The sequence below is a fragment of the Uloborus diversus genome, chromosome 7, assembly GCF_026930045.1.
Source record: "Uloborus diversus isolate 005 chromosome 7, Udiv.v.3.1, whole genome shotgun sequence".
Lineage (NCBI taxonomy): Eukaryota > Metazoa > Arthropoda > Arachnida > Araneae > Uloboridae > Uloborus > Uloborus diversus.
In genome coordinates, this window is record NC_072737.1 from 67,334,423 (window position 1) to 67,347,591 (window position 13,169).

Genomic DNA, 13,169 nt, shown 5'->3' on the forward strand with positions numbered 1-13,169 from the left:
ATATTGGGAAATTTTATGGTGCAGTTAGGACTTGCCACCGAAATAAAACACATTCAAATTGCACAATATTTTACTTCAAACTTTTAGATAACAACTCTAAAAATCTAAGAAATACAGCCATAGTAAGATAAAAATATAAAGTATCAGCGCACATAACTCAAAACTATCTACAAGAATGAAAATCAACATGCAATGGGTAGATAAAATTTTTAGTAAAAAAATACCTTTTGCCTTTAATAATGTATTCGTGAAAGCAATAATGAACATTTTTAATTAATTTATCGTCAAATTTTGAAGATAATCAGTGTTTAATATGCATATTTTTAACAATTTTCGGTGAATGCACATCACATATCTACAGCAAATGTATCTCCAGAGCATGAAATATATCCGTGCATACGTGCGTCTTTATTATCTAGCTGTGAATATAGCATGTTGTATGTGCAGAATCTTTCTTATGAATATAATAGTTCATGAAATTATTTGTCAACATGAAATCGATTTAATGGGAAAAGTATTGCATTAATAAGATGCATCAAAATTATTAGCTTTAAAATTAGCAAGTCCTTTTATTTACATTTTTTTCCTTATTGATCATGTGACAAAAATGTACAAAGATAAAATTTTAAAAAATGGAACATTAATGAACTAATTTACACAGTTTTGCAAACATATAAAATTTAAGTCTTACACAAAATATCCTAAATCATCTATAAATGATTTTGAAATCATTCAATGAGAAATTATCAACATTATGAATCTGAACTCATTTCAGTCCTTTTTAATTCATTATAAGACACTTTTGCATTTGTAATGCACTTCATTAATTTAGTGTATTCTTCAACAAGAGATTCAAATGTTTCTCCAAGGCGTTGATACTCTTCAAAACGTGCTTGTTTCTCAACCAGTTCTTCTTCTACATTTTTGGCTTTTGCATCCAATTCTTTCCTATAGAAATACAGTTGAATTAAACAAAATAATAATACAGAAACATAAGATCATGAAATTTTGAGGGGCTATTTTTTTTTTTTTTTATAAACAAGTCAATGCCATTAAAGCTACTTGTTTTTTTAATCTTATATTTTTTATAGTACAAGGTTTTTGAATGCTTATATCTGTACCTTGGAGGGACACAAAACTATGTCCATTTTTTCCCAAAATGACATTAAAGAGTTAAAATCAGCTTTTCTCATATTTTCTGGAGGCATAGCGCACTATGTCCAAAACCAGTTATTAATTAATGGATATAGCGTAATTTAAAAGAGCACCAAGTCCACTTTCACTTAGAGAGATAGAACACCATGTGGTTAAAACTACTCTCCTGTAAAGTTATGAAAATGGACATAGTGTTGTATCCCTCCGCAAGGTACAGATATACCAATAAAAATTTAAAAAATTAAAAAAATAATTTCTTCCTTAAATGCAATTAGTTTACATGCACAAAGAGCTACATTCCAACTCAAAACAGTATATGGACAATTTACATTAATAGTATAAATTTTGAAAAATTTCCCCTCAAATGCTATTATTCTGAAAGCTAATGTAGGCGTGGAAAACTGATTAATATTAAACTTTCATACACATTCATAGATAGGTTGGTTTGGTTGTATATTAATTTACGTTGTGCTCAGTAGACACAATACACTGGTGTACAAAAATTAAAGACGAGACGGTTTTTTCTATATAACTTTGTACAAAAGCTTTCCAAATCAACACATTTAATACCGTAAGATCCCCAATACGTAAGGACATGTGTAATGTAAGCAACACTTACTAAAAGAGAAATCAGAGGGATAAAAAGAAGTTTTATTGAAAAAGTAGCATGGAGCGCAATGCGACTGAAGGCCGAAGCATCCCCGGTGATGGGTGTCCAGCAAGAAACATCCGGTCTTTAGTAGGGGATATGATCTCCCCCGACTGCTAGGCAGGTTTCACAGCGTCTGCGCATGCTGAGAATGAGGGTGTCAATGAGTTGTTGAGGCATTGCTGCCCATTCGTCTTGCAGCGCCAATCGAAGCTCCCGAATCGTTACTGGTAGTAAGGTACGAGCTGCCAAGCGTCTGCCTAGGAAATCCCATACATGGTCGATGGGATTGAGATCCGGAGATCGTGCCCGCCAATCCATACGTTCAATATCCTCACTCTCTAAGAGCTGTTCGGCAGCTACTGTGCGATGACATGGTGCATTGTCGTCCATGAAAAGGAACTGCGGACCCATAGCGCCTCTAAAAAGACGCACATTTGGAAGAAGAATCTCGTTACAATAACGGGTCCCGTTGACTGAACCTGCGTCAAAGATGTGAAGGTCTGTACGACCACCAAGCATGATGCCTCCCCAAACGAGAACACCGCGACCTCCATACCTGTCCCTTTCAATGATGTTCGAGGGATGATTGCGGCTTCCCGCTCTCTCCAGATGAGTATGCGATGAGAATCGCTACTCAGACTGAATCTGCTCTCATCTGTAAAGAGTACTCGTCCCCATTCATTGTCTCTCCAATTCCGGTGTTCCCGGCACCACAGAGAACGCCTTCTCCGATGGGCAGACGTTAGAGGTACACACCGTATAGGGCGTCGTGCAAACAGACCACCACCGTGCAGTCTTCTGGCCACGGTAAAACGCGATATCGGTCGTCCAGTCGCCTCACAGTGGGGCAAGTGTACGGAGAGCTTGGACATTTCAGTAAAACCAATTTCTACTTAAAAATGTGATAATAATTTGTTATTTAAAATGTAAAGATAATCAAATACTAAGTCATTAGTGCAAAATAAAATATTTAATTAACATTTAAAAACAATTTTTAAAGAAATATGTAACAGTATTTTAGCCAATTTCCATTCCATCATCTTCAAGCAAATTCTTCACTTGTTGTGACATTTCGTGGTGCAAACTGCAAATCTTTGGACGCAAATTTGAGATAAGAGGATCAGAACTGATTAATAAATTATTAAAAACGTCTCTATTGTTATCTATTCTGGACGTTTTCCTTGAATGCAATTCCCTATACGATCGAAAATACTTATGATTTGCCTCTTGAGCGTCTTCGGAGAGTTGACCGATTGGTACTATAGCATACTTAGCTATTTCGGGTCCGTGTATAAGTAATTTATGCACTGTAACGGGCATAAAACACCAACCATATAAATTCACATACATCTGAGCTGTCTCTTTCGTATATATTTCAAATTTTTTAAATTTAATCGTGAATCCAGATGAAATAACTTGCGAAATCGTTGAAAATCGTTTTATCATGTCAAGATTTATTCCGGTTATGGAAGCTGATAATTCTGCATTCGCAAAGAACTTTCGTGACGTATTTCCGTCGTTGGATATGTTCCATGGCCTTGTTTTACATAATCTACCATCAACCCCAGCTTAGATTTAAAGTCGTTTTGTATTCTTGCCTTTCTTTGTTGTAACAATCCTTTGTGGACAGGTGATTTCAAACTCCACTCCTTGAAGTCAAGCCTATAAGCAATGTGTATGAGGCATTCAAAATAACGTATCCAACAATGCAGAGGTGATAAACCAAAACGAAAATGGTCTTCTTTAATTTCTTTTTTGTTCACCACACTTAAATTATTCATTTCTTTAGGTAACGCGTCGCAAATATAACAACGCATCGAGGAAGTAGTTTCCGTTAAGTAGTTGCAAATTTTGCCATCCACCATAGTTAAATGCAATTCATAATTTATGGTAATAACATGATCTTGATCTACGAGTATGTATGGCTGAAGGGTATCTATTTGCGATTGCACTTTTTCTACGAAATTTGTCGCCGTTTCTTTCGTTTCCTTTGCAGATTCGAAACTTATTGGTCGACAAAATCTATAGGCTTTTCATTGATCCAAACCACCATATCTTTATCTTTCTTGATAATTTTGAGGGGGACTACAATAAATACCGTTGAGTCATCTATTTCAGTGCTAGAAGATTGTTTGTACTGCGACTGGTTGGAAGCACCGTCACATCCCCGTTTTAATATCATAGTGAGGTTCTGAAGGGAGCTTTTTTCAATTTTATCAGATAACAATTTTATGAATCGGGAAGAAGTATGATCTAATAAATTTTGTAAACCTACGTTAACTCCGGAATCTGTAACTTTTACATTATCAGGATAGCACTCTTTTTTAGTAATTTGAATTTTTTTATAACTCGGATAAATGTTCCTGCCCAAATCTTTTGCATTTTTTCTGAGAGCATCATATTGAAACCTCGTAAGTTTAGCAGTTGCATACATGGCTAACATTTTTTCATTGTAATAAGGAATATTATTAGGTTTAGAGAGATTTTCAAAAAATTCTTTTATTGTTTTAATATGCTCGGGATGGTTTTGGATAAAATTAAAAATATATACTGCCTCGTCGTCTGACCTGAGCTTTTTGTTTAAGACAAAATTAAACATTTCGTCAGAACAGTTTTTTAAATGTTCAGTTTTTCTGCGTTTTTGTCGATCGGACAAATGCTTAAACGATTTCGAGCGTAATGGAGGAGAAATACCTGTTGACGAACAAGGCACAAGTTCATAAATGAATTCTTCCAAAAAAGACAAATCCATATTCAGCCACTGTTCATTTTTCCTGAGAAACGGTTCCAAAGTTCTATTTGACGAAGACCACTTCGTTGATAAATAATTGCACCATTTTCTCAATTTATCTCTTAATTTCGTCTTTGTCGTATTTGTAATCTCAGAACCAAGAGTGTCAATCCATTTTTCCAGAACCAGGTCGTAATCGGTAAAAGGAATAGAATTTGTCTTTAAAAATAAAAAGGTCATGGTTGGTTTTGAAAGTCATCTTTCACCAGCAAGTCTATGGGGTCAAGCACCGATATCATTCAAGTTTGCTTACCAAAGCGAGCGTACACTAGAATTCGTATACACTAGAGCCATCGTAGAATTACATTGTTAAGTACAAAACTTTAGACTGCACAAAAAACGTATTTATAGATCACCGAATAGCAATAATTGATAAGCGAAATCTTTAGAACAACTCTAACTAATGCCAAGACCTATTTAGAAAATATCATTAAATGAAGCATGAGCAGACGATAGATTAAAAATTAAAGTTAAATTCATTTTTTATCACAATGTTATATTTTTTTCGTTTATGGCTGTTAAATAACAGACGATATTTTAAATTATTTTTTTAATGACTTTTTACAACTTGGCATACACGAAAAAAAAATCCGAAGCGTCACTAATTACTTTCGGATATTGGATAGCTGAACTTGGGGATTCTGACGATGATACTTCAGAATAAAAGATGAAATTTTTAGGCATGGTAATTCCTTCAGAATTTATTTTGGATAAATCTGGTGAAGAATTAAATGGATATTTAAATTAAAAAGTGTTTACTTTTGTTTGTTAGACAACTTGCTGGACTAAAATCAAGTTCTCCTAATATAGAATGTAATAAAAGAAATTAGATGTTTATTAAGGACAAACGTTTGCTTTTTGAAGAAAAACACTTTTCTTGATGTACATGTATAATATTTTGATTTTTTCAAAATATGCCTGCAACTTGTTTTCATTTTTACTCATATTGTGATGTGTTTGTTATTGTGTACATACAATTTATGAGAAGTATTTTTGGGAGATTATTGTGTCTTTTTCGTCTGCTGTCACTTGTAACTCAAAATAGTACCAATTTTTGTAGTCCCCGAAATAAGCAAACGAAACCATGCTTCTAAGCATCTCATATGATTTTGTCCCACAGTCGACAAATGACACAATGAAACTGATTCCTCGAAGTATTTAATTGAAATAATTTGCAATAAAAAGTAAACAAACTGAAAACTGTAAACATGTTTACTTGATTAAAGTGAAAAAACCAACGTAAATAATACGTTTCATGCAACGTTCATTTCGTATTCGTTTCGTCGTCCTCGTAGTAAAATATTTACTTATCTTTAATTTTCAATATCTTTTGAATAGGCAGGTTTAGGCAAAAACTGAAACCGGATTATAAAAGCTGAAACTCTCTACAATGCTAGGGATATAATAGTTTTGTTAGCGTTTGTTAGCGATTTTCGTAATTCAAAAATACATTCAAAATACTTTGAAAATTATCTCCAAAATTTTCGCATTTTCTAAGAAACGTTTTTGGGTGTTTTTCTTATTTATTAGGAGTGCATAAAGCCCAGCACATCACACTATTAAATTTGAACAGTTCTTAAACAAGTTATCTACTGTTTACTAAATTGTCTTCTAACGAAGTAGCTAGTTAATTCTTCGAATTCAAGGTATTATCTTCGAGTAATAATGGTTAAAACTAGTAAGATTAGTGGGAATATGTTCTTAGTTTATCAATACAACAGTAAAAATGCAAAACTAAATGGTTTAATTTTCCGCCCAATGTCCAAAATCAACATTAGGCTGCCCCACTGTGCGCCTGTGTCGTGTGTCTAGCGATTTCTCCCGCTGTCTGCCGCCTGTTTCTTCTGGCCTGTAAGACAATATACCGGTCATCTGCGGGTGTGGTTCCTCGTGGACGACCACTACTGAACCCCCGGATAGCTGTTCCTGTAGTTTGAAATTGTCTCCAAAGTCGTGAAACGATGCTGTGAGCACACAATTCCGAAATCTGCAGCCACACTTGTCACACTGCGGCCTTCCTCCAACTTCCCAATGATTCGACCTCGGGTAAAAGCATCCAGATGTCGTCTAACAGACTGATTATTCGCCATTTCTCGCTGAGGCAGCAACTCGATGTGATTTTAACTGCTATACGGCGTGCAATCTCTTTGCCAGAAATACTGATCTTACACCGACAACATGCTTTATACTACTCAGACACTCCCCCATTAGGTCTGTCTGCATATCTGCGCATGTGCTACCGTACATCACCTTACTTAATCTCCTGATTGGTCTTTCTGTCCGCTCTGCCTCTTCGTTCAGCTGATATGCTAATTTTTCGACTTTGTCCTTAATTTTTGCACACCAGTGTATGTTTAATCTTAATATGGATAACTTGAAATGGAATCAAAAAGGAAACAAAATCTTAAAGGGACCAGCGAATTTAAAAAATGCCTTTTTTTTACCAACAAGAAGTCCCTAGAACCACTTTTCATGACAGGATAGCAACATCCCTGGTCATAAGCTACAGATTAGGTGCAAACACAACATTGTGAAAGCAAAACTTATCATTGTCGATAGAATTTAAAACTAACCTTATTTTTCTTAAAGCTGGAACTGTTTCTTGATTATAAGTAGCATCTAGAATTCTTAATTCAAACAGCCTAAAACAAAAAAAATAAGAAAATTAATTCATATAAAAAGTAAGAATATTACACAACATACATTTCATCAGTCTTGTACCTGTATGCTTCTTAAATCATTTCGTACCATGCTATTTAAAAAAAAAAAAAAACTAATGTGATAGAAGTGAGTTTATTATATCACAAAATCTGCAAAGGATTTCAGGAGGGGGGAGACAAAGGAACCCAAATTGTATATTTAAAACCAAGATTTTCGTCTTGAATAACCCAAGAAAAAATATATTGAACAATTAAATTTCTTCTTTTTCAAACAGCTAAAAAAAATTAAATTGAAAGATTCTGGGCTGTTGTGCCATGGTTGGAGTGTAATATCTGAAAAAGTTTCAACTGTATCTGAGGCAGGAACGTGCACAGAAATTTTGGGGCCTGTCACAAATGACTTTTCCGGCCCCCCCCCCTCTATTTTGTTTACCCCTATATTTCACCCCTATTTTTAAAAATATTGGGCCCCCTTCAGGCTTGGGTTAACAGGTGTACCTTCTCTGGAATGCTAAAACTTTTTTTTAAAGGGAAATAAATAATCCCTGCATATGAGTAACTCAACATTTCTATGTTTTCCTAATTCTTTCCAGAACAGAAGAGTTCAGTGATTTCTTAAATGAAACCTCAGCTGAGGCATTTTCTTTAAAACTTCATAAACCATAGCTTTGGTAAGCCAAATAAAAATCAAGCATTTTTTTCAAATAGTGATCACATGAACTCACTCTGATACAATTAGATTGAAATGTTCAACTGGGCATGGCAAAGGAATGCAAGTGCTAGTCTTCAATGAAAGATACATAATAAGAGTTGAAAATAACAATCAACTGAAAGTTTCTAATGTAGAAGCTATACAACAACACAGTGGACAATAATGATATAGTAAAGCAGAAAAGAATGCAACAAAATTTTGAAAAACATAAAAATCGTGCCTCATGAGCAAAAGCCTAATAACTGCCAAAATGTGTAAATTTCAAGCCTGATACGGAAAAGCTGGCAGTAATGCAATCTTTAAAACAATAGAATATTGTTTAAAACCTATCATTTTTCATGAAAAATGAATGACACATAAAATGCTAAAATACTTTTTGCGGCAGATTTTTCTGTTTAGCATTATTTGATGCAATTGCCATAAAAGTGCGACCCTACAGGTTGTATATACAGCCAGGTATTTACAGCTTGTACAATTGCTAAGGAACAAGTGATTTATGCAAAGTTACCTCTCAGACAAATAACCAATAAAAGTAAATTCAAGTACAGAGAGCATGGTATGCCAGGATTCGTTATCTGTATAATCAGTGCATACAAGCTTATGATTCAAACCAAAATTCACATTGTTTGATATTGACGAAAATATTGCTGGATGTTATAAAAGTTTTCTCTGAAATTCTCTTTGGTTCTTGCAATAATTAAGAGCAAAATGTCAGCAAGAAATCACACCAAGAATCAACGATCATGAGTGTCAGTTGGATGACTCGAAGCAGGTCAGAGTCACCACTGTAGCTGTTTCAATGGGTGTATCAAAGGGTTTGGGGTCAAAATGTCGCCACCGAAATGTCGCGGGACAAAATGTCGCGGCCAAAATGTCGCCGGTCCAAAATATCGCCGGGCCAAAATGTCACCTGTCCAAAATGTCGCCGGCCCAAAATTTCGCCGGGCCGATATGTCGCCGGTCCAAAATGTCGCCGGACCAAAATGTCGCTGGGATAAAATGTCGCCTGTCCAAAATGCCGCCGGGCCAAAATGTCGCCTGTCCAAAATGTCGCCGGGTCAAAATGTCGCCGGGCCAAAATGTCGCCGGGCCAAAATGTCGTAGAACCAAAATTCGCTCATTCAGTTGGTAAGAAAAATGCAAATGTACAAAAATGCTGTTTAACACCAAATTTGCAGAATAAATGATTACTGCCTTTAATGAATGTCTTCGTTAAAAATGGGACTGAACTAACTGAGTTTCTTGATGAATTCTAAAAAGATTATTCCGTTTTGATTCGCAACTCTTGGCTGTTTTTTTAGCAAACAAATAGAATACAAGCGTTACGTTATCTTATTTCTTGTGACTCGCTATCTACCAACTGTAAAACGTTCTGACGGCGTTCAGTTCTGACGTTCGATAAATTTTTTAAAACTTTTCTTCAAGAATAGTGTGCGTTTGTATGTGACCGATTTTTTGGGGCCATTCTACGTCAAAACCTGTGGTAAGAATTCGAACGATACCCGCAAGTACCCATATATGATTTAGGGCTGCGTGGTTTTTTTGCGTCAATTCGTTCAAGATAGTGGAGTAACTGAACGTTTTCATCGATATGCGTGACTGTCATTGCTCAAAAAATGATGAACGGAATCAAATAAAATGTTAGGAAGCAGCAGGGGGACAGATTTTGGGGCCAATAACACCAGAGGGTGGAGCAATCGAATGTTTTTTTTTCCCTTTTTTTTTTTAAATCTGTGACTGATATATCTCAAAAAGTAATACAGTAGACCCTCGTTTTCAGCAGGTTTATTTTACGCGGTTTCGATTATACGCGGTTGAAGATTTGACACCTTTATTTTATTTACGCAGATGAGTTTCGGTTTTACGCTGATGCGGCAATGCAAACAGGTAACATTTTCCTCTCTTTCAAAACCCAAGCTCCTATAGATTGCAGATTACTCGTAACTAACTGCATTTTGGCGTGCTAATAATCGAACTTGGGTCCTTGGAGACATTTTATGCGATTGGTTCCAGAGCTTTTTCCATTATAGAAGTAAAGTGATTAAACTCACACAGTTCAGAACTCACTGGAAGAAGAGCTTTTAGGAGTGACAAAGGAGGTCAAAACCAACGAGGATACCGACTCCGGTGACACACAACCAAAAACGCTCACATTGAAAATTTTGAACCATTCGTAGACAATAGAAATAATCTTTTTTCTGATTTGTTAGTAAAGGAAGATTTTATCAAGGAAATGACGCAAGTGGTCATGGATGCGTTAATGCTCAGCAAAGAATTAGAGGAAAAATTCTTAATGACTACCTAAAGACTATCATAGCCAGCTCTTCTTCATAAACAGAACACGAAATTAGTTTGTTTTCTTTATGCATATTATGCATAAAAATCGATATAAGTACACATTAAACTTTTCATACAATTAGTCATCACAAGAATGAAGTATTTTTTTTATCTACGGAACCTAATCCCTATTTTGAAACCATTCCCTATTTTTGATATTAGGTCTCAATTTACGCGGTTTCGATTTACGCAGCATTTCCGTGGAACATAACACCCGCGTAAAACGAGGGTCTACTGTACAAGGGTTAAAACAAAATTTGGTCTACAGGTATATCTTAAAGGGCGAGTTGCTCATTTATTTTTGGCTTCAGTCATCCCAAAAGGATGGATCACCGAATATTTTTAATCGTTTTATGTGACTGCTATATCTCAAGAAGTAATGCGAGGATTCATACAAAAATGTAGTATGCAAGTGAAATTAAACGAAAACAAGCCTTATTTTCGTTCTAAGTTGAGTTTCGTAATCGTTTACGGTGAGTCAGTGTAATTAAATAAACAATGAAAAATATATTGAATTTAAATATGAGAGGTTGAGCAAGATATCAATAAAATCTAAATTAGCCGTATATTCCTCTCATTTTTGTAGCACTTTAACTAGCGTGGGTGTTAAATAAAAACTGAGTTTGCATTCTTACACAATTTGCATAGTAAAAATTCAATAATTAAAACAGCATTTTTTTCTGAGAGGGAAAAACTTATTTGTTTATTATTATTATTTTCAGTATTCTTTTCTTTCTGAATTACCAAGCTATATTGAGCTAGAACTATTACTTTTTGAAACTCATTTTAAAAATAAGTCTAGGTCAAAATTGATCTGAATAATCTCATTGATATCAGTTATTTCACCCTACACTGTGAAATTTTTTCTTTTCTATTTAAAATTGGAAAATGTGATTCAGCTGACAAGCGCTACTTCGCAAGCATGAAAGTATCCTCTTGAAAACCTCTAATAAAATAGCTGTTCTGAAATTGTCCCCCTTGATGTTCTATCGAATATATAAATTTCATGAATGTTGAGAATTGAAAATATTTGTCATCGCGTAGAGTCGTTTTTCAAAAATCTGAGTGAAAGACACCTGTTTTAGCAATTACGGGTTTCATTGATTTCAAAAGATTTGACGGTGAAGATTTCGACGTAATTTCAGAATTTTACTCATAAGACAGAGTTTCTACGGCCGGCAATAATCTGTCATCTCTGTTAAACATTTGTTTTGCTGTCCCAAAATCCCGGTCGCAAAGGACATACAAATGTCCTCTCAGAGGAAGGTCTCAAGCAGTCTTGTTAAACTTCTTCAGTTTCATTTCCAGAAAAAGTCTCAAAACAGTTTTGATCTTACTTTAACCAACGTATATCTCACTGAAAACGTACAGTTTTTTTTTTTTTTTTTTTTTACAGTTCTTAGGGTGATGTTAAAAAATCTATGAGAAAATTAAATTTCATTAAGATACTTTTCTACTTGATTTCCACCCTGGCCAGTGATTTCGAATTTTTCTAGTGAAAGGGGAGAGGGAGGATAACGGGCATATAACCAATGCAAATTTCATAGGATTGCTATAAAAAGCACTTCCACTTGTATATATAAAAAAAAAATTCAAAGTCGGGGGCCATTCCGCCTGATCCCCTAAATTACTGACTTGTCGCTAAGGTAATAATATGCTAGAGTGAAGGAGTTATTTGTTTTTACTTCATTACGCCAAAAAATACAAACCGCCTATTCTCTTGCCATATTCACATAGCGTCTCACTATTCTTTCATTCGCCTTTAGAACAGTTTAGTTTTACTTCCATACCAATTTTTTGTCTGAATCCTTGCGTTACATCTTGATCCTTTGCTTTACATCTTGAGTATTATTATTAATCAGATTAAACGAGAAAGAGAAATCCGTTGCAGCAGCCTTTCGCATGTTTACGTTCTTAATAGTATACAGAAAAACGTATGTTTTTCTGAAAACTATTAATTTTCTGGAATTAATCTGATGCTTACGAATTAAGACAGGAGAAAACGTTTGGAATTTTTGAAGGAACTTACTTTGAAAGGCAATTAATATTCTTTCGCAACTTTTATGCTGAAAAGCATCGACGTACATTTAAATTTTTCGTACCAATTGAACTAGCGAATTTTGGGCCGGCGACATTTTGGACCGGCGACATTTTGGGCCGGCGACATTGTGAACTGGCGACATTTTCGACTGGCGACATTTTGGGCCGGCGACATTTTGGACCGGCGACATTTTGGGACGGCGACATTTTGGACTGGCGACATTTTGGGACGGCGACATTTTGGACCGGCAACATTTTGGACCGGCGACATTTTGGGACGGCGACATTTTGGACCGGCGACGTTTTGGCCGCGACATTTTGGCCCTCGACATTTTGGCCGCGACATTTTGGGCGTATACCGTATCAAAGAGAGTCACCTCACTATTAAAGAAGGCTGCTTAAGGTAGAAATGTCTTATGAAAGCATACCAGAGGTCATGGTAGGAACGCCAGCTCTCTTAAGGATCGCTGTATAACCCTTGTGGCTAGATCTACAAGATGGTCATCTGTCCCATCATTACGTATCTATGGCTCTATTGTCTGGTGGTCAAGAACCAAACTTGACATTGTTAGAAATGAGCTCAACAAGCTGCAGAGGATGGTCTGCATAGCCATGACTGGATGTATTAGGTCAACGCCTACTGCTGTGCTGGAACTACTCTTAGGTTTATGTCCGCTCCATATGCGGATTGGAGCTGAAGCTTTTTTGTGTATGGAGAGCCTTAAACGCTCTAAAAATGGAAAGCCTACTCTTGTTACCTTTCCTGGAAAAATTTTGATGAGGATGCACTTGGTCATCCTCTTTCTGGTCTGCCTACAGTGA

The 13,169-nt window shown here is 35.6% G+C and overlaps 1 protein-coding gene across 1 annotated transcript in view; it reads right to left on the minus strand.

The window, feature by feature from the left end:
• Positions 1 to 572: 572 nt before the first annotated feature.
• The window catches only part of LOC129226434 (HAUS augmin-like complex subunit 4), a 35,297-nt gene continuing 22,700 nt past the window's right edge, over positions 573 to 13,169 (minus strand). The window contains exons 7-8 of the mRNA XM_054861037.1: positions 7,172 to 7,240; positions 573 to 948 (exon numbers count right to left, since the gene is read on the minus strand). Coding sequence (XP_054717012.1) covers positions 753 to 948; positions 7,172 to 7,240 — 265 coding nt within the window. The 3' untranslated portion in view covers positions 573 to 752. The remainder of the gene's footprint in view (positions 949 to 7,171; positions 7,241 to 13,169) is intronic.